This window comes from Panicum virgatum, chromosome 4N (assembly GCF_016808335.1).
Source record: "Panicum virgatum strain AP13 chromosome 4N, P.virgatum_v5, whole genome shotgun sequence".
Lineage (NCBI taxonomy): Eukaryota > Viridiplantae > Streptophyta > Magnoliopsida > Poales > Poaceae > Panicum > Panicum virgatum.
The window spans coordinates 46798396-46819405 of NC_053148.1; the positions used below are offsets into that span (position 1 = coordinate 46798396).

The following is a 21010-nucleotide window of genomic DNA, read 5'->3' on the forward strand; positions in this document are numbered from 1 at the left end:
TCTGGAACTTGGCTGTGTGTTTGATTGATTCAGCAACCATCGGATGAGGAATGGATGGCATCCTGGAGCAGGAAAGTTACCTGTGCGGTGTGCCTTCCGTTCAGCACGTTAGACAATCCACGCCGCATGCCTTTGCTGTTCTTGGCCCACTGGACTTTAAGCCCACCATGGCCAGATGTCTGGTAGTTTGGGCGCCGTCTCCAAAACGGAGTTGCACTCCGAAATTAAACGCGAGGTATCAATCTTATCTTTTGCCTATGAAAATTGAAGGAGATTGGAGTGTCAACTACAATTGTATTGATCTCCTCTTGAGTTTATATACATGTACACAAGCACAATGTGCGCCTAACCAACTACCCTAACTAGCCGCCGTGATCCACAGAAAGAGGATCATGGATAGGGATGGCAATGGGTACCCGAAACCCGAGTACCCGACGGGTTTTACCCGATAAGAAGGCGGGTATGGAATGATTTTTCTACCCGTGGGTATATTATTGGACAAAATCCTATACCCATTGGGTATGGCGGGTACGGGTGTGGGTTTATACTACCCATACCCGCCTACCCGTGGGTAAGAAATACCCGCAGGAAAAACAAATGAGCCTAAGTATCTAACTCATTTTAGCCCATATGACCTATGAATTTAGCTCAAATCCAATTAAATCCTCCTAGTATATATATTGTTGAACCCTCTCTAACTCATGTTAACCCATATGAGCCATTAACTTGTTGAAATGAAGCTTGTAATGATTTATTTTTCATGTGAATGTCTAATATTTATATGTAATACTCGGGTATGATTTCGGGTGTGGGTTACCCGACGGGTAAAAATTACCCGACGGGTACGGGTATGGAATCATTTTCTTACCCGTATGCGGGTACGGGTAACCCGACGGGTAAAATTTAATCCTAACGGGTACGGGTATGGGTGGCCACTACCCGACGGGTATATACCCCTTGCCATCCCTAATCATGGAGCAGGTTTCCAGGGACGACGTGGTCACGTCGCCAACACCCCCCGCAGTCGTAGCATCGGTCGGTGAGATGCCAAGACTGGAGCGAAACTCCTGGAACACTGAAGAGGGTAGTCCCTTGGTCATAATATCTGCAAACTGCTGGCCTGTAGGAACATGTAGAACTCTCACGTCGCCGACGGCCACCTTCTCACGAACAAAATGTATGTCGAGCTCGATATGCTTTGTCCGTCGATGGTGGACTGGATTCGACGCCATGTAAACTGAGGAGATGTTGTCGCAATACACAAGTGTCGCCTTGTCAACCGGAACTGATAGCTCGCCCAAGAGTTGGCGAAGCCAGCAGCACTCAGACACAGCGTTAGCAATCGCCCGATACTCCGCCTCGGCGCTAGAACGTGAAACCATAGGCTGGCGCTTGGAGGACCACGACACCAGAGCATCACCAAGGTAGACGCAGTAGCCTGATGTAGACCGGCGCGTATCCGGGCACCCAGCCCAATCGGCGTCAGAGTAAGCGACGATGTCCAGTGATCGTGACGCCAGAAGATGCAGCCCGTGATCAGTAGTACCTTGGAGGTAGCGGAGAACGCGCTTGATGAGAGCGAGATGACCTTCATGCGGATCGTGCATGTGCAGGCAGATTTGGTGAACGGCGTGTGCAATATCTGGACGCGTGAGGGTCATCCATTGAAGTGCTCCGGCAATCCTCCTGTACTCTGAAGGATCAGATACTGGTTCTCCACTGGCTGCAGGCAGCTTCAGTTTGACGTCGATCGGCGTAGAGATCGGGCGGCAGTTGGACATGCCGGCACGATCAAGCAGCTCTTCGGCATACTGAGTCTGAGACAAGTGAAACCCACCGGCTGACCGAGTGACCTCAACACCCAGAAAGAAGTGGAGGTCGCCCATGTCTTTTACTGCAAATTCCGCTTGAAGCTCGTTGATGACTTGCCGAAGAAGAGCCGTAGTGGAGGCCGTGATGATCGTATCGTCAACGTACAGGAGAAGAATGGCCATGGCCGTGCCTCGGCGAAGAACGAAGAGGGACGTGTCGGAGCGTGTCGGTGTGAAGCCAATCGTGGCGATGAACCCAGCGAAGCGCTCATACCAGGCGCGCGGTGGCTGCTTCAGCCCGTAGAGGCTCTTGGACAAGAGACACACGTCGCGTGGTCGTCGTGGATCGACAAAGCCAATCGGCTGCTGACAGTACACCCGCTCGGAGAGGTTCCCGTGCAGAAAGGCGTTGGAGACGTCGAGTTGTCGAGCTTGCCAGCCACGAGACGCAACGAGTGTCAAGACCATGCGGATCGTGGTCGGTTTAACCACCGGTGAGAAGGTCTCTCCGAAATCCACTCCGGGACGTTGAGAGAACCCACGGACGACCCATCTGGCCTTGTAGCGATCAAGAGAGCCATCGGGCTTGTATTTGACGCGGAACACCCACTTGCCGGTGACTACGTTGGCACCCGGTGGACGTGGTACGAGTTCCCACGTACTGTTGGCGAGGAGAGCACCATATTCGGCTTCCATGGCCGCCTTCCAGTTGGGGTCACGCAGAGCCGCACGTGCAGACGCCGGGATCGGGGAGATGGTGGTCGTCATGGTAGTGCATGCGTAGCGCGGGTTGGGCTTGACGATGCCAGCGCGCCCGCGTGTCACCATGGGATGCCGTGGTCGAGCCGCATCAGTGGATGTTGACGCCGTGGGTGCACCGCAATCTGGAGCTGGAGGCTGCGTCAGTGTATAGTCGAACGCCGGGGCAGTGCGCCATGCTAGAGATGATGGCGACTCGGGTGCACGAGTCGGTGTAGTGGTTGCCAATGGTGATGCCGTCGAGGTCCGCACACGCGATGCAGTCGGTGTAGACGAAGGACTCAGCGTCGACGGTACAGGTGCCGGTGCCGGGGACGAGGCCGACTGAGCGAGCGTAGGTGTGGTAGACGCGGAGGGCAAGATCTGCATCGGCGAGCGCGACGGGGACACGGCCGGAGCGCGCACTCGCGGTGGCCGTGGCGACGGACAGTCGATGGCACGATGAACTTGCAGAGGGTTAGCAGCCACGACGGAAGCAGGATCAAGCGAACCGGTGGGTGTCGCACGTGTCGCTGTCGGAGTGGCAGAACGGTATGGGAAGGAGAGCTCGTCAAACACCACGTGACGCGAGGTGAGCACCCGACGTGTCGCAGGATCATAACAGCGGTAACCGCGGTGATTCGACGAGTAGCCAAAGAAGGCGCATTGTGTGGTACGGGGAGAGAGTTTGTTGGGTGTGGTAGCAGTGAGGTTGGGGTAGCAGGCACAACCAAATACACAGAGCAACATGTAATCCGGTGGTGCGCCGAGAAGAATGTCATGTGGGGTGAACGAGCCTGTGCTGGTGCATGGTCGTCGGTTGAGGAGATATGTCATGGTGGCAAGCGCCTCTGCCCAGAACACAGTAGGGACACTAGAGTGAAAGAGCAGCGTGCGCACACCATCATTGAGAGTGCGAAGGATGCGCTCAGCTTTCCCATTCTGCTGGGATGTGTAGGGACAGGAGAAGTGCAAAGAGACGCCGTGCGAGGCAAAGAAAGAACGCAGAGCGTGGTTGTCGAACTCCCGGCCATTATCAGTTTGAAAAGCAACTACTGGTCGCTGAAACTGCGTGCAAACATATGAGTGGAACGAGATCAGGATCGGTGCAACAATGTGAGTAATCATCCAAGATAACAAGGTAGAACTGAAAACCAGAAACACTTGCTATTGGGGATGTCCATACATCAGCATGCAGTAGTTGAAAGGGAAAATAAGAAACTGAAGTAGAGGGAGAAAAGGGCAACCGAGTGTGCTTTCCAAGTTGACAGGCAATGCAGGTATGATCAGTGGCTTTATTACAACTGAATTCAAATGATGCAAGAGAGGAGGGGGAAATGTGACGGCCTGGGTGCCCTAACCGTTGATGCCACAGATCAAGGGAAGTGGATGCAGTGAGCAGCTGTGGTGACGAGCGAAGAGGGTAAAGGTCACCAGTGCTTTCACAGCGCAGAATCACCTCCCTGGTGTGAAGATCCTTAATGGAAAAACCAGAAGAGTCAAATTCAACGGTGACAGCATTGTCACGGGTTAGAGCACGAACTGAAACAAGGTTCTTAATCAAATGAGGAGAGACTAGAACATTGTTGAGATGCAAAGCAGAATGAGGTGTAGGTATAGAAGAGACACCTGTAGAGGTAACAGGAAGGGAAGCTCCATTGCCAACGAGAATGGAAGAGGGAGCAGAGGAGTGGGAAAAGGAGTGGAGAGGGGCAGGTGTGGAGGACATGTGAGAGGACGCACCAGTGTCGAAGTACCATTCAGAGGTGCTTGCAGCAGGGCTGGAGGCGATGTTGTTCAGTGCCGCGAGCAGAGCGCTGTGATCCCAGGGCTGCGACATCGACGGGGGCACGGTGGATGCGCCCGTCGATGAAGGCAGTTGGGCCGCAAACGCCTGTTGTGGCGGCTGACCTGGCCGAGGACCAAGAACACCGGCGGCCGGAACGCGGAACGGCATGGGCCAAGCCTGCACCATGCCGGTCCACGGGTTAAACCCGGCCTGCCATTGTGCCGCAGATGGAGCTGGAGGACGAGCGAAAGGTGCGCCGGCGCCGCCGGAACCGCCCGTGGTACTGGAAGCGGCGGGGTTGGAGGAGGAGCCGGCGTTGGAGGTGGACTTCCCACGCTTCTTCTTCTTGTTGGTGGTGGCACCAGGCACGCTCGGAGAGGAGGTGGATGACGAGGGGCGCCCGACGTAGAATGCCTGAGCGCCAGGCCCGAGTTGCTTCTCCTGTTGCTGGAGGCTCTTCTCCTCAAGGAGAAGCTGGGAGCGCACCTTGCGGAAGGAGGGAAGGGGATCTTGCTCGTTGATGGAGGAGATCATGTGACGAAGCTTGGGGTTGAGGCCGCGCAGCATGTTCACCACTTGATTGTCCTCACGAACGGGATGACCAACGTCGGCGAGTTTTCCGGCGAGCACTTTCAGTTGAGAGCAGTACTCAGTCACGGAAAGATCGCCTTGCATGAGGGAGCGGAACTCCGACTCGAGGTGGACGGCGCGCGTGAGGCGGTTGTCGTGGAAGAGTTCCTCGATGGCCGTCCAGACGGCGAGCGCGGTGTCGTCCTTCTCCATGACGATGTCCAGGAGATCGGTGGAGACGGTCGTGTAGAGCCAATTCACGATGCACTCATCGATCATGGCCCAGTCAGGATCGGAGAAGTGAGGGGTGGCGGTGGCGCTGACATGGTCACGGAGACCGAACTTGCCGAAGGCCGTGTCGAAGAGGCGCCGCCATTGGGAGTAGGAGGTGTTTTCCAGATCAAGGATGATGTGAACATGAGATCTGATGTTCACGGACTGGATCTGGGCGAGGGAGACGGTGGAGGTGGAGGGAGGAGGCGGTCCCATCTGAGCCCGACGAAGGATGTCGCGCAGGGCATCAGGGGATTGCGCAGTGGAGGAGCTAGAGGAACCGGAGGCAAGGGCAGAGGTGGAGCTGACGTCCATGGCAGCGGAAGGAGGCGAGGAGAAGGGGTTAACGAACTCGTCGGATTCCCCGTCTGATACCATGAAGGAGATTGGAGTGTCAACTACAATTGTATTGATCTCCTCTTGAGTTTATATACATGTACACAAGCACAACGTGCGCCTAACCAACTACCCTAACTAGCCGCCGTGATCCACAGAAAGAGGATCATAGAGCGGGTTTCCAGGGACGACGTGGTCACGTCGCCAACAAAAATTTTTACGCGCGCCAATTTCGTCCGCGTCGATTTCATGTAGGCCTTCGAGTGGTTATCTCATTTTACAGGACATGGCTACATTTAGTGGTCCTTGTTTAGTTTCCTTCAAAATTTCAAAATTTTACAAAATTTCCCATCATATCGAATCTTTGAACACATGTATGAAGTATTAAATGTAGCTAAACAAAATAATTAATTACACAATTTGTCTATAATTTGCGAGACGAATCTTTTGAGCCTAGTTAATCTATAGCGGGACAATAATTATCAAATACAAACGAAAGTGATACAGTGCTTTACAGGTTTACTTTTATACATCTAAACAAGACCTTAGTAACCAAGCCCCGCCCATATGTACGGTTAGTATATATCTATGATTAAAAGCCATGTGTTGTATTTATTTTAGGTTTAGTTTAATTACCGACTATATTATATGAGCCAATATTTAATATTTAAGTATATAAATGATTTTTGGACAGGATCAGAGAGCAATGCGACAGAACTTCTTAGTTAATATGTAGCACACGAGGCAAATGCATACCAAAAACTATTTTCTGCTGACGTCAAACACTATCTTAGGCGCATCACATGGAAAGATATAAAATAGATTGTGTTAGTCATGGATCCCCGCTACCTTTTTGGTTAATAATTACCTCCTTTTGTGATACAAATTGGATGAAATATTTGTGGTATACCTTTATACTTACTTTATATACAATGTGGTTTCATAATATTCAATATTTCATGATATTTACTTTCGTGTTGTACTATAATTTTTTCTGCCCGTAGCAACGCACATGCATGATTCTAGTAATATAACTAAACGCTATTGAAAAAAGACTAAGAATCTCACCTTACTAGCGTCGCGTCCGCGAGGCCAGCACGACCCGCTCCACGCCTGGGTTGTCGCGGCGCCGGCTCGCCTGACCCCACGCCACCGAGCTCCAGGCGGTTGGAGCCTCAACGTCGCGCAACCCCTGTGTCAAGGCAGAGGAGCGGGCGCGGGGCGCGGCCGCCTAGATGCGGCGAGGAGCGGCCCGATGGTGGATGGAGGCCGGCTTGGTGGCGATCGGCGTTCGGCGCGGTGGAGGTCGGCGGTCAGCGCAGCAAGGGGGGCGGTAAAAACAGACGGCGGGCAGCGGTGAATGGCCGAGCGAGGTGAAACGGTAGGGGTAAATGACCGACAAACTAGTCGGCCGCCGAGTAGCCGACTAGTCCCCCTATCGGGCAGAATAGACCTGTCGGCCCTTGAGAGGCCGACTAGAGCACCTATCGCGCCGACTAGGCCTGTCGGCCCATGAATGGCCGACTAGCCCCTATGTCGCCGACAGGCCCCGCTGGCACCACGTCCAAGGGACGGTGCCGATGTGGACACTACGAGTCGGTCCTTAAGCGGCCGACAGGGGCTGTCGGCCATCCAGGCGCCAATTACAAGCCTGACGAGTGAGTGAGGGCCGACAGGCATCTAGATTTGCAAATTTTCATATTTGGCATTTATTTTTGTGATTAATTTTTAAAATTAATATTATTTATAAAATTCCCTCCATCAACCACATTTTCAAAATTTTTGGAATTTCCTAGATCCACGACAAAAAAACTTTCCCGGTTTTATGGAAATCCGAAATCCTCAATCTGCACCTCCGTACGGGTGTGCTGGGCGGCAGCCAGGGTTTACCGTTTCGGTCGGAAAGTGAAATTTCGGTACTTTTTCCCGTTTTCGCTACTCACCGGGAAGCGAATTTCAGTCCGGAAAATAGGTGATTTCAGTTTCAAATTCAAAAATATGAAAGTTAAACTTTGGTAAAAAAATAAAATTCGGAAAAGTAAAAACGAAATGGTGAATCCTGGCGGCAGCTGAGCTGAATCCGCTCCCCCAATTTACTCCCCCCATTTACTCCCTCCACCTCCTCCAAATTTATGGCCTCCTTGCTCCTCTCCTCGCTCCCCGGCCGTCGTCACCTTCCACTTCCCAAGCTTCCTCCCCCTTCATTCCTTTTCTCACCAAGCAGGACCTGCCAAACGCACGCCGCACCACCCAGAACCCAACCAAAAGTCTAGAGAGAGAAACGGGGAGGGAGCAGAGGCTGGGGAGGTCAGCCAAGCCATCCACTTGCCCACCTCCAAGCTGTGCCCCATGACACCACCGCCAGCACCGCCACCACCACTACCGCAAGAACCAAACCAAGCGGCCTTGGCCTGGCATTAGCGCAAAGATCTCGCCTTTGACCTCCCACTCCGCTCGCCTCGCCCGCCATGGGCTGCTGCGGTGGCGGTCACTACCGCGCCGCACTCCTGTTCTTGGCGACGGCCGTGGCCGCCTGCGTTGCGCCGGCGGCGGCGCAGGAGCCGAATACCGACGCCTACTTCGTCACCGGGTTCTTCTCCAAGCTGGGCCGCCCCGCACCGTCGTCGTCCGGCGCCAGCGGTGTGTGCTCCTGGCCCGGCATGTCCTGCGACGGCGAGGGCCGCGTGGTGGCGTTCTCGGCCACCGGGATGGGCCTGGCGGGCGCCATCCCGGAGGACACCGTCGGCAAGCTCGCGCGCCTTCAGGTGCTCGACCTCAGCGGCAACCGCCTTACCGCGCTGCCCAACGACCTGTGGGAGCTCGGCGCGTCGCTGCGCGCGCTCAACCTGTCCGGCAACGCCATCCGCGGCGCGCTCCCCAACAACGTCGGCAACTTCGCGCGCCTCCAGGCGTTGGACGTCTCCCACAACGCCTTCACCGGCTCGCTGCCGCAAGCGCTCGGCTCCATCGCCAGCCTGCAGGTGCTCAACGCCAGCCACAACCAGTTCCAGGGGCAGGTCCCCAGCGCCGTCGTCTTCGGGTGCGGGAACCTCGTGGCCATGGATCTCTCCGGCAATGCGCTCGATGGGGACTTGCCAGATCTGTCGCCGCTCAGGTCCCTTTCCTATCTCAACCTCTCCGGCAACCGGCTCCGCGGCTCGGTCATCGGGGCGTTGCTGGAGCAGCTGAGGGTCCTAGACCTCAGCAACAACCGCATCTCCGGGTTGAATTTTAGCAGTGGGTATGCTGGCTCTGCATTGCTGTACCTTGACTTGTCGGGCAATGAGCTTCTTGGAGAATTCAACGTCGCTGGCCGGTTCCGGAACCTGAGGCATGTCAATCTTGCCCACAACCATTTGTCAAATGCCAATTTGCTCGTGTCATTGGGTGAGATTTCTGAATTGGAGTATGTTAATCTGTCAAGCACTGGATTGCATGGGCAAATCCCTCAATTTTCATCTCGATTGGTTGGATTGAAGGTGCTCGATATGTCAAGGAACAATATCAGTGGGGTTGTCCCAGACATGAGCTCTCTTCGGCTACGTGTGCTGGACTTGTCGGTGAACAATCTCACAGGTGAGATACCTGTGGCTTTGGTCAAGAAGTTGGCATCGATGGAGCATTTCAACTTCTCATACAACAATCTCACTGTTTGCGCCTCTGAGCTCTCTCCTGAGGCATTTGCAGTTGCATTTGCTAAGTCCAGAAATGATTGCCCAATCGCTGTGAACGCAGACAGTATCAAGAAAAGAAGAGGGAAGCGTAAGGGGGTGAAGTTGGCTTTAGCTGTTGTGCTTTCACTGTTCTTCTCTGTTCTTGGTTTCCTTTGCTTGGCAGTGGCATGTAGGAGGCGGAGGAAGAGGTGTGATACGTTGCCTGTGGTTAAGCAGGTGTCATTCAAAGAGGAGCCTACTGTATCAGGGCCATTTTCTTTCCAGACAGATTCGACAACTTGGGTTGCTGATGTGAAGGTCGCAACTTCAGTGCCGGTAGTCATCTTTGAGAAGCCCTTGATAAGCTTCACGTTTGCTGACCTGTTGGCAGCTACTTCAAACTTTGACAGGGGTACCTTGCTGGCTGAAGGGAGGTTTGGGCCAGTGTATAGAGGATTTCTTCCTGGTGGAATTCAAGTTGCCGTGAAGGTGCTGGTGCATGGGTCGGTAATGGAGGACCAAGATGCAGCAAGGGAGCTTGAGCGGCTGGGACGGATCAAACATCCTAACTTGGTTCCTTTGACTGGCTACTGTCTGGCAGGTGACCAGAGGATTGCCATCTATGAGTACATGGAAAATGGCAATTTGCACAACCTACTTCATGACTTGCCACTGGGAGTTCAGACGACCGAAGATTGGAGCGCAGACACTTGGGAGGACAATGGTGGTGGTGTCGCAACTGAAATCATCACGCCAGAAGGTACTGCAACATGGATGTTTCGACACAAAATTGCGTTAGGTGCCGCGAGGGCACTAGCATTCCTCCACCATGGCTGCATTCCGCAGATTGTCCACCGGGATGTGAAGGCAAGCAGCATCTACTTTGACTGTACAATGGAGCCTAGGCTGTCTGATTTCGGGTTATCAATGATCGTCGGAACTAGCACCGACAATGATTCGTTGCACCACTCCCTAGGCTATACTCCGCCGGAGTTCTCCATCTCAGAGAATGCCATGGCAACTGCAAAGTCTGACGTTTACAGTTTTGGTGTTGTGTTGTTTGAATTGGTCACCGGGAAGAAATCGGTGGGTGACGAGTACCCAGACCAGAAGGAGGCGAACCTTGTGAACTGGGCCAGGGCGATGGTCAAGGCGAACCTCGGGTCGAGCATCATCGACCCGAAGATTCGTGACACGGGGCTGGAGCGGCAGATGGAGGAGGCGCTGAGGATCGCCTACCTATGCACTGCTGAACTGCCATCCAAGAGGCCGGCCATGCAGCAGATCGTCGGCCTGCTCAAGGACATCGAGCCAAAAGTAGCACAGCAGGACTAAAGAACTGAAGAAGTGATTACTGATTACTGGTAGCGTTTTGGGTGGTGTTCAAGGATGTGTAGCGTAGGCTGGCTTGAGTGAGCTCTTGGTTGTTTTGTCCTAGTGGAGCTCTATGTGTCATCCCCTGCTCTGTTGAGCCTGAGATACATCTGTACTTTCCCCCCCTTCTTTCTCTCCCTGACTCTTCCGGTCTTTGAAAATGTTGCAATACAGCTTTGCCATACCTACCCCTTACTGCTAAGAGGGAGCTGTGAGGCACTGAAAGCTCCGATCAATGTGCTTGTGTTTTGCAAGAGGAAGAGCAAGCAGCTGCAGCTGTCCCTGTCCCTGCTTTCTTCGCTTACTGTTGGCTCATACTACATCAAGCCCTCTCCATTGAATATACATGTCTTGCAATCTGAACAAAGTGTCCAGGCCACTGTTCAGCCACACATTGATGATTGCAGCTGCAATCCTACACTGTCCTTAAAGTTTCCTCGCGCACTGTTTGGAAGATTAAAGCGTGTTCCATGCCATCATTATGCTCGCAACCCCTTTCCCATTGGCCAAAGCACAGGAGGACAATGGGCGCTGGTGGCTCTGCTTTAATCGAGTTCAGGGACGCTTTTTCTGCCTTGCAAACCAGGCTGCTCTCCTGATCTCTCATCCTCTGGGTTTTACGCCATCTAAGTGCCTTGTTAATAATGCTTTCTCGCCATGCGCAGCTGCTGGTGCTGGGTGTGGTGACTGGATGATGGCGATGGCTGCTCTTTTGGGGGAGCCAGTCACTGCAAGTGCACACAATGCCATCACTCTCTTCACCGTGCATCGAAACCCCACTAATCATGCAAGTGCGCTATTCTTATGATTGTGCTTCTGTTTTTGTGTAAACACTTAGCTTCTTTTTTTGCAAAAAAAAGAGGAAACACTTGATTTGGTACACTAAAATTTAACCAAGTGAGATATATATAATTTTACATTATTAATGTGTAATTTTCTTGGAGCTGATTCATAGCTCCGCGTCCTTGTCTATCCGTCTCCAACTATTCTCAATGTCTCAATGCATCCTTAGGCTCCACGCGACATTGCTCCGTCAGGCTTTCGCCCATTGCGGAAAATTCCCCCCAAGGACGCCAGCTTCCCAGGTACTACTTTTTACTCCCTCTCCTCTCCCTTGCTACTTAGTTTAGCAGATCTGGATGGGATACTGGATTTATGCAGGTTTTGTCAGCAAATGAAGAGGAAATTCTAGAATTTCTAGTCTGCGATTTTGCAGTCAGCCTGTGCTTTGCTTAAAAATGTTTACGATTTTGCAATCAGCCTGTGATTTTGCAGTTAAATGTTTGTTTGATTTTAGTATGTTATTGATTGATTGGCATATATGGGTGTCGATTTGGGGCTTGTTTCATCAGTGTTCTGCACTGCATTGGTTTGAGTACAGAAATATAACACTTTGTTGCTATTTATCTTACCAAGAAATTTATGTCTATTAGTTTTACATGCAGCTGTAATTTTTTCCAAATAAAAGTTTGAGATTGATGGGCCAAAAGGAATTTAATATCTCTTGTTCTAAAATTACACCATCAGCTATATATTTGCACTCCACTTATGTGAATTTCTATTGCAGTATTCTTTTTCTTATTCTACATGCCATCTGAATTATTTTATAGTATTGGATGCCAGAAATTACGTATTATATTTGTGGTATTTTACTATTTTCATCTATCTTTATTTTATATTGCTTTTGGTGAATGTTATTTTCTCAGGAAGTTGCAGGTAACTACAAGTGAAATGAGAGAATCTCTGGGTATTTGCAGGACATCACCTCTGTTTTTCATGAAATAATGATATTATCTGCAATTTGTAGCTCCACAGTTAGATGTAATAAAATGTCTTGAAACCAAAGAAACCCTAAATCTTGTTGATGCATGTGCTAACAAATTCAGAAACTTTTGTACATACTGGTGTGAACCGATAGGGAGCACACACAAATAGATGTGCATCATGGGGTTTTCTGTTTGTTTGTTATCAGGATGGCTTGGGAGGAATTTTACTTGTAACTTTGTGCTCTTTCTTGTTACTTTTTGGGCAAATAGAGCATGTTATTGTGGGGGAAATGTGGTGATAGAAACTCTTTAATAAGACTGCGCGTCTCCTTTTGGCCTCTTAGCTCTTATCCATCAGCACATTACATAAGGAATCTATGGGAACCATTGTTTGCATTGAAACAGAGTTCTTAACATTTATATGTGTGTATCTTGTTATACTTCTTCCAAGAGACATATAGTACTTTGGTTGGGCCAAGCCTTGAAAGGCTATAGCCTTCTCTGGTTGCTCCAAGCTAATATTTACTTGAACCAACTTGATCAGTTCTAGAGGAACAAACTTAAATCAGCGTTGTCTATTACCTCATTCTATATGGTTCAGTTTACTTTTTCCTATAAGAATTTTGGGTTTAATTCCGCAAAAGGAGCATGTGTAGGTCTTACTGCATTGCAAAGAAACCTTTGTGTTCTGTATTATTGTTACCTTTTTGTAGGTGCATAGAAATTTCTTAGTTATCAATTCTCAAAAGATTAAGCTCTTTGTGATGATTGGCTTTTAGTTACGAAACACACTTTTAGCACACAATGTGTTATCATTTTATCAACATTTTCATGCATTATATACAATATCCTATGAAGCAGCAGAGCTGTTACTGTACAAAGGAGCCGATGTTCATTGTGTTGCATCAGTTTTACAGGAAACGCAGCTCTATACGATTTATGAAGCAATAATTAACCCTTTTTGCCCCCCCCCCCGCCCCCCAATATGTAGTTTCCAAAGTTGTGTATATTGATTGAGGCTAGACTTATTTTGAAAAAAAAATTCCATTATGCAATTATTTATTTTTTAGAAAGTGTTTTCTAACTTATTTTTTCTTTCTGTTTGCTTGGTAAAAAGTGAAACTGTAAGATACGCATGAAAGTGTAAACTTCAAAATGATCCAAAATTAAAGTTAGTGTATATGAATGTTAAATTTTAGTATACAAGAACTATAATTTTTCTTAGTATAATTTGAGGTAGATCATCAAATTATTTGGCAATTTTTGCTAGACGCCACCTGCTACTCAAAAAAATGCACAAGTATTTTATAGAGAATTTAAATTGCTAGCAGCCTAGCACATTCAGCAAATTCTTTGTTCAATGCTCAGCCACCACTTGAAAAAATAAACCAATATTCAATATGACATCTAATAAATAATTGTCAGATTAGTCATTATAGTGTAAATTCTATATTTGTTCTTTACTTATTTTGGTGTTTTCTTGTTGACTATTCAAGTTTGCATAATTTGCGTTGGTGTTTTTTTCCCCTCCCAATGCTACGTAGTAACTAGCTACTTGCTCATTGTTTAACTCACTATCCTTGTTTCTCTGGATGCACTATGACTATGTTGGATACTTTTGTATCGTATACACCTGGATATATTTTTCTTTTATAGCTGTAAATTTCTGTTGTGTAGAAACACTGGCAAGCAGCAAGAGGAACAGATGGAGGACCTTATTATATAGATGTTAGCTGCATGCGATTATGTGATATGAGTCTTATTATATGAACATTGGATTTTGGTGATTGTGATTTTTTAGCAAAATTGTAATGGTAACTTCACTGAAATTTTTTTGCATGTAACTTCTTATTTTCTTATTGTATTTTTGGGTCTTTTTGTTGTACTTGAGCTGCTAATAGAAAATACAAGCCTCAAACAAAACATGTAGCTTAGTTCTGTTGTTGATGTGTGGCCATCACAGATGTGACACTTTTTTGTAACGTTCTTTTGCTTGCTAGTATTATTATAGGTGATATTTTTCTTCTCTGACCGATATGTAACTGTACGAGCGGGCCTCCGCTCGTGTTGTCCCCGCGCTGGGAGACTCGGGCGGCCGGCAACCACAGCCGCCGCCCAGCCCCCGCCGCCTCCCTCTGCCTCGCCGCTGCTCGAGCAGGTCGCTGAGAAGCTCGCGCTGCTTGCGATGAAGGTGGCGGCGGGGTTCTTTCCCCTCCTTTCAGCGGGCCCGGGCGGGCATGGCCGCGCCGGGCCCGTCTGGAGATCCCCACTGACAGGGCTGTTGGCTTGCGACGGCGTGTCCTGGCGGCCGCGGATCCGGCATGGCGCCTGCCGGATTCGGTGCCTGCGCAGCCGCGGGGTGCGCATGGGGCGGGGCTCTCGGTCGGCGGCGGAGGCGAGCTCGCTCCCCGGCGGCGTGGTAGCCCTCCGCGGCGCCGGCTGGCCACGGATCCGGTGTTGCCCCGGTCGGATCTGGTGGCCGTGCGACGGGGGGCGCGTGGGTGTGTGTGTGTGTGGGGGGGGGGGGGGGGGTTGGGGCGCTGGGATGCAGCGGCGGCAGCCGACACAGACGGCATCTGCGGCGTCGGCTTCCAGCGCAGGTCGTCGGCAGTGCGACGACCGGTGTGTATGGGCGCAGGGGGCTGTTGCTCGTGGCTGCGGGCCGTACCCCGGCCGTGGCTGGCCATGGTCGGTCGTGGCCGTGGCTGGCTGGGGCCGGCGCTCGGGCGACGGGATCTGAGGTGAGGCGGAGGTGGCTAGTGTTCCCCTTCTCCTCCTCGACGGCGATGCTGGTCCAGCGCCGCCATGGTGGTGGGGCTGGCCGATGCATGCTGGTGGCGCCGAGGTGGTGCTTCAGGCTGTGTCGGGCTTCTTTCGGTGGAGGTGGTGCGGAGGCGAGAGGGAGCGGGCTACTGGCTTGGCCAAGAACGTGCGGCAGGTGTGTTGCTGAGTCGGGCGAAAGCCTTCGCTGACGCTTTTGTCGGTGGCGATGGTGGCGACGCCCTTGTGGCGCCGTTCTTCCTGTTGGGGGCACCATTGTGAGGTAGCATGTTCCATTTGCACGGGGATCTTTAGGGTGAAAACCCTGTCCATCTATGGACGTGCGACGGCGGCGCCATTGGCATTGTGACCTCGTTGGAGGCGCCGCATCTAGAGTCCCGCCTTGGCTAGATTGTGGTGGTGGTTGGTCGTGGTGTTGCACGCGTGCAGCGGCAGAAGAGGTGCGCTTGGTCCGTGTTGGCAGGGAGGTGCAGAGGATCCTTGGGTGATGGAGGTCTTGAGCTGGCGCACATGGTGCAGTGGTGATCCCGGTGACAGCTGGGTGGAGGTTGTTTCTTTCAGAGCAGTTTTAGATACCTGAGTCCTTGGCAGAGGAGTGTGAAGCGGTGGCTGAGGCGAGGCCCCCACGCCAGGGTTTTTTTACCGACCGATCAGACGAAACCGCCGCCCGCCGGTTCCGGTAAATCGGACTGGTTTGACCGGTTACTGAAAAAAACCGGACAAATTCAAATTTCAAACAAAAACGACAGTTCAATCGGTTTGCACTGGTTAGCCGACCTGTTTGGTCGGTAAACCGGTCCGGTGACCAAAAAAACCGAGCAATGCACATATTAATGTAAAAGACCACAATTACAATCATGCATACAAATACAATAGTAATAAGCGTGGGAGTGGGAGGCATCCGCGTGAGTCATGCCTGCGCGATGGGCCTTACTGGGCTGGCCTTTTTTTTCCTTTTTTGGTTTAACTTCACATGCCCGCAAAGTATACTAAATGAACGAATATTTGAAAAAATTTGGCACCATTAGATTCGTCACAACTTGAAGTATTTTTAGGAATTTTTTATTTTTTGAATTCAAATTTAAATTTTGAATTGGGCCGGTTTGCAACCGGTCGGTACCGGAACCGGTCCGGCCCAGTTACACCGGTAACCGCGGTTTCCGGACCGGTTCCGGTCGTTAAAAAAAACCCTGCCCCACGCAGAGTGGCCATGATCAGTGTTTTCCATCGGCGCTACGACGGGAGTGTTCTGCTGAGGCACCACTGGAGCAAGGGGATCAACGATCGTGTGTGCACGGCTTGAGGGTGATAGTCCCGTGGTGGAAGAGTTCGAGCTTCCGCTCAGGACTGCAGCGGGCCGCGACATTTGGTGTGGCACAACGTTGGTGACGACGGCGCAGACCGTGGGTGGTTTCTTTTGGCTCCTCTCCCAGGCTGTGGCGGTGTAGTCTTTTGTTGTGTGCGTTTTTTGCGTGCGTTGTTCCACGGTGGTGTTCGCTTCGGTGCGTTATGTACGAATGCGTGTTCTTCTTATATGATGTAGCAGTGCTCTTGTCTTTTATTTCAAAAAAATATTTTTTTTCTATGTATATGTTGCGTACACTCATATCGACCAACAAGGAGTTGGGCTGTTAACAATTAAAAGTTTAATTCTTTAACTAATGACTAGTTAATAACAGCCTACATGTACAGAACCAAGACCCGTTAGAAGCAACTGCGCTTTGACAAAAACAGGAAAAGCAGCAGCAGCTGCCTATTTCAGCGCTAACGGGTTGTAACGAAAAATAGTGGACCCGACAACTGCAGCAAACCTAACGGACAACAGGCAGTCTGTTGGATGATGATGCAACAGTTAAAACCAGTGATTGATGGATACCACAAATATCGATCGATTGACGTCTAGACACACCCAAAAAATTATGTGGATTTGTAGGTTTATTCTGAAAAATATTTTCATAGTAACATATCTTTTTAGGTACTGCTAGTAGGGTCGATGTTCTAGGTGTATATTTAAAAATCAGATGTTGTAACTGGTGTGGCGTGGCACCGTGTTTTCACATTTGGGACAATTGGGAAGAAACAAAACCCATAACCGCGTGTGTCGTGTCAACATCGGAAATTTGGGTGGTTTAGCCCTGATTAGCGTCACGTGATTTAGAGTAGAAAGTACATAGGAGGTCAGCAAAAGAAAACGCCCAAATTGCAATTAGTTAGGCCATCAGGATCAGATCACGGCTGTGCATGAAGCCCAATTGATTAAAGTAGCTTGCTTTTGCGGGAGTCTTAGGAGGTTACCAATACTTGCATGTTAGCTGCATTTATGGTGGTATTACATTGCTCCAAGTACAACAACGTCTATTTTGCTTTTATCCAGCCATGAGAGCTTCCAACATGCAAAAATGTGGTATGCCTTAGCTGTTATGGGCTCATTGCAAGGTATTGTTATGGTTACAATTGGTTTCAGCATTAAGAGTTGAAAATTTATCCTAACCAATTCAAGTATTTCTAATTGGAGGTGTTTTAAAATTTGAATATTCCTTTTGGCCGGCATCTAGTATGATTTCAGAAGGTAAGCACTACGGTTTACTCTAACGTTCTCTTTTCATGGTGTGTAATTGTCAGTAGCCAAGTGTCCTTACACCCCCAAGGTATCTTTGAGCAAGGTTCTACTTGGTCCAGTTGATGGAATCTCCCTCTGCGGATTCAAACATCCCAAATCGTGGTCGTGTGCTAAACACCAAACATGTCAAGACAAAGCATGATCCAAGACAGAATTAATCCTATAAATTCCAAGGCAAGGCAGCAGCTGCAGCAACAAGATAATATCCCCTCAGCCAACATTGAGAGGTATATGTTAGGTTGATCTCATCCGAGTCAGGTCCAATGGCCCGGTCGGACCCCTTGACTCGCGTCCTGATCGGGGACGCCCAGCCCAACACGGCTGGTGGGCCTCCATCGCGCAGTGCCGTATAAAAGAGAGAGGTGGGGTAAGTGGCTCAAGATGAGAGGTTCACTGTGCCGCCACCCATGCCACCTGACACAAGCCTAATCCGATCTGACGGGAGGCACTGCAGCGGCGGGAAACTCCACCGGCGCTGCTTCTGCACCGCGCCACCGCCGCCACCCCTGCGCATCTCGCCGTCGCCACTGCTACATCAGCCTATGCACCGCGACTTCGTCACTCTTCTACAACGGCGCCATGGCATGCAGTAACGGAGGTCATAGAAAGGTATTCATCTATGTAAAGAAGTCTAATTTAACCGCTCGATCTACACCTAGATGTTCCAAAGACTAACAATGGTATCAAGAGCCTACTCTAAAGAGTAGATCGAGATTGGGATGGATCCGAACAAGGATCGAAAGAATCAAAGGAAAGAAAATCGATTTCGAATCGAAAAAGAAAAGAACAGAAGGGATTCGATTCGACGAACCCTAACCCTAGCTAAGGAACAGAGGCGGCGGAGACTGACTAGGGTCTCACCGTCGGGGCTACTGCCGGTCGTTGCCGCACGGGACAGCCACCAGAGGCGCCGGCTTGCCGGCGCATTACTGCCGTCGCGTGGGTGAGGACACGAACCGCCGTGCTCGAGGGAACTCCTTGCCATGCGCATGTGGGACAGGGCACCGACGCGGAGCCACTCGACGGCGGTGGGCTCACCCTCTGGTGGACGCACTCGCCGGCGAGGGGGCCCGCGGCGGCGCCACCATTCCTCCTCCGGCCGCCACGGCGGTCGCCATTTCGTCGCCGTCGCGCGTCACTGAGAAAGAAAGGGGAGGAGAGAAAGAGTTGGGCTCGGGGCCGCGCGACCACGGCACGGCCATGGCGCTGCCGTCTGACCCAACGGCGCGCCGGCAAGAGAGAAGCCGGCGGTGCACAGGCCTGTATCGGCCGAGGAAAAGTAAAGAGAGAAAGAAAAGGCGTGCGGACGGCTGGACTGGATCCGGCGGCGGTGTCCCTCGCCGGCGCCGACGGCAAAGGTTGCCGGTCGCCATGGGCGGCCGCCGCCGTGCGGCTCAGGAAGCGAAGAGAAGAAGGAATGAGCTAGGGTTTTGAGGACAGCCGCGCCGCGTCGAGTTTTGTCCCGGCGAGATCACCAGACAGCCGTCCGATCGTTATAGACGGTCAGGATCGACCGGTAGTCGACGGGCCGGATCCGCAGGCCCAGGCAGGAGCGCAAGAAGCTGGGCCGATTCGGCCCAGCTAGGCCGCGCTGAGCAGGCCGGTAGAGGAGCGCTTGGGCTACTGCCATGCTGCTGGGCCGGGCCAAAAGCGCACTAGAGAAAGGTTTTTGTTTTTTCTATTCTTCAGAAGCAATTTTGAATACTAGTTTTGTTGGATTTGATCTCTATTCAAATTTGCACCAACGTGTATTTTGTTTAGAGAGAAAAATGAGAACAGTAATGGTTCTGAATATAGAATTTTATTTGTCAAAGTTTCCGCTGCAAAGTAAAAGGGTTTAATTATCTCTAATCTTTTGGAACCAACGGGAAAATTGATTAGAGAAAAGTAAAGCCAAAAGAATGCTTTTGAAGGAGTATTAAAAGGCAAAGTTTTGGCAATTTTGTCAATATTTAGACCTCCACTCAATTTTGAACCAACGGGATAAATTGTTTAGAGAGCAAATCAGTGTACGGAAATATTTAGAAGTATAATTACTTCTAAAAAGAAAAAGGAAAGTTTTCCACTGCCACGAAGAAAGAAAGATTTCCGCTGTTATGTTGATGCTATCTTTCAATTAAGTCGGAACCAACAAGAAGATTTAATTGGAAGAATGATCTAAAACCTGTGGGTAAAAGATAGAAAAAGCTTCCGGTGTTTAAAGTCAAAGTTCAGTTTTGGCATTATTCTGCCATTTCAAGTCTCAAAGTTGAGCTTTACTAGACTCAAAAAGATAATTCTCAAAAGAGAGAATTTTAAAGTTAATTATGGTATTGTTATTTTCTGACCAACGTTGATGATAACAATATTATAATTTTATTAGTCATAGCTTAAATTTTAAAGTCTCTGGTGAATCTTGAAATGATCATTTTTTAGAGAATAGATAAAGAAATGCTCTTAAACTAGAGAATTGTATTTTTTTCTAGTTTCTGCTGCATTAAAGTTAATTATCCTCTAATTAAATTCTAACCAGCGGGAGAATTTAATTTTGAGGAGCAAATATATGGTTTTAAAGTTAATTGAGTTTTTCATACGTTAATTCCGTTTCTGCCCAACGGTGATGTAGAATTAATGTAAAAGAAATATGTTTTATTCTATTTTTGCCCAATGGTGACATAGAATAGAACTTAAAAGTTTTAATTATTATCTTTTCAGACAAAGTTTTCCATGTAGTCCTTCTTTAAGGGACAAAAGAAAAATGATCTGAGTACTTGTGACTCAGAAAGAAAGAAGACCATCCCATGACAAAGTGTATTCTCTTTGAAGGATAGCTTGAAAGAAAAGTACTTATGGATATTGATCCAGGGAAAAAAAAAGAGAAATACGAGATCATTTTGAGAAATGTCTCTTATGTATTCTCTATCAAGTGGAATTCATTTTGAGTTCAATCAAAGTTGTGATAAGGCATGCATGTTCAATTTGACCAACGTCGGATTAAGCATGTGTGTCATGGAATATTCGGACTCAATTCTGAATCTGATAACTGAATACGTGCCAATCCTGGCTTTTATCTCCGGGAAAAGGTATGGAATAATACCCGCATGGCGGGGTAAAATTTGAATAGTTCTTATCTTGCATGGCGGGAGAAAGTTGTGTTGACTCATGTGCTTTTGGTGTATCCCATACTGGGAGAGAAGTTTTGGAGTAGCTCTTAAACTATTCTAAAATTGATCGGGCACTTCTATTGTGTCATAGTGATTGAGCACTCAATGAGTTTAAAAAGAAAAAGAAAGTTACATATGAACCTTAAAATAAGAATG

General features: G+C 49.6%; 1 protein-coding gene across 1 annotated transcript; it reads left to right on the forward strand.

The window, feature by feature from the left end:
• The first annotated feature begins 7649 nt into the window (after window positions 1-7649).
• LOC120668496 (probable LRR receptor-like serine/threonine-protein kinase At2g24230) lies at window positions 7650-10804 on the forward strand. The gene has a single exon (XM_039948223.1). The coding sequence runs from the start codon at window positions 7986-7988 to the stop codon at window positions 10503-10505; it is 2520 nt and encodes an 839-aa protein (XP_039804157.1). The 5' UTR covers window positions 7650-7985; the 3' UTR covers window positions 10506-10804.
• The last annotated feature ends 10206 nt before the right edge of the window (window positions 10805-21010 follow it).

Excerpts from the sequence above, each read along its gene's own strand:
- LOC120668496 (XM_039948223.1), top strand. The coding sequence starts at position 7,986 with ATGGGCTGCTGCGGTGGCGGTCACTACCGCGCCGCACTCCTGTTCTTG.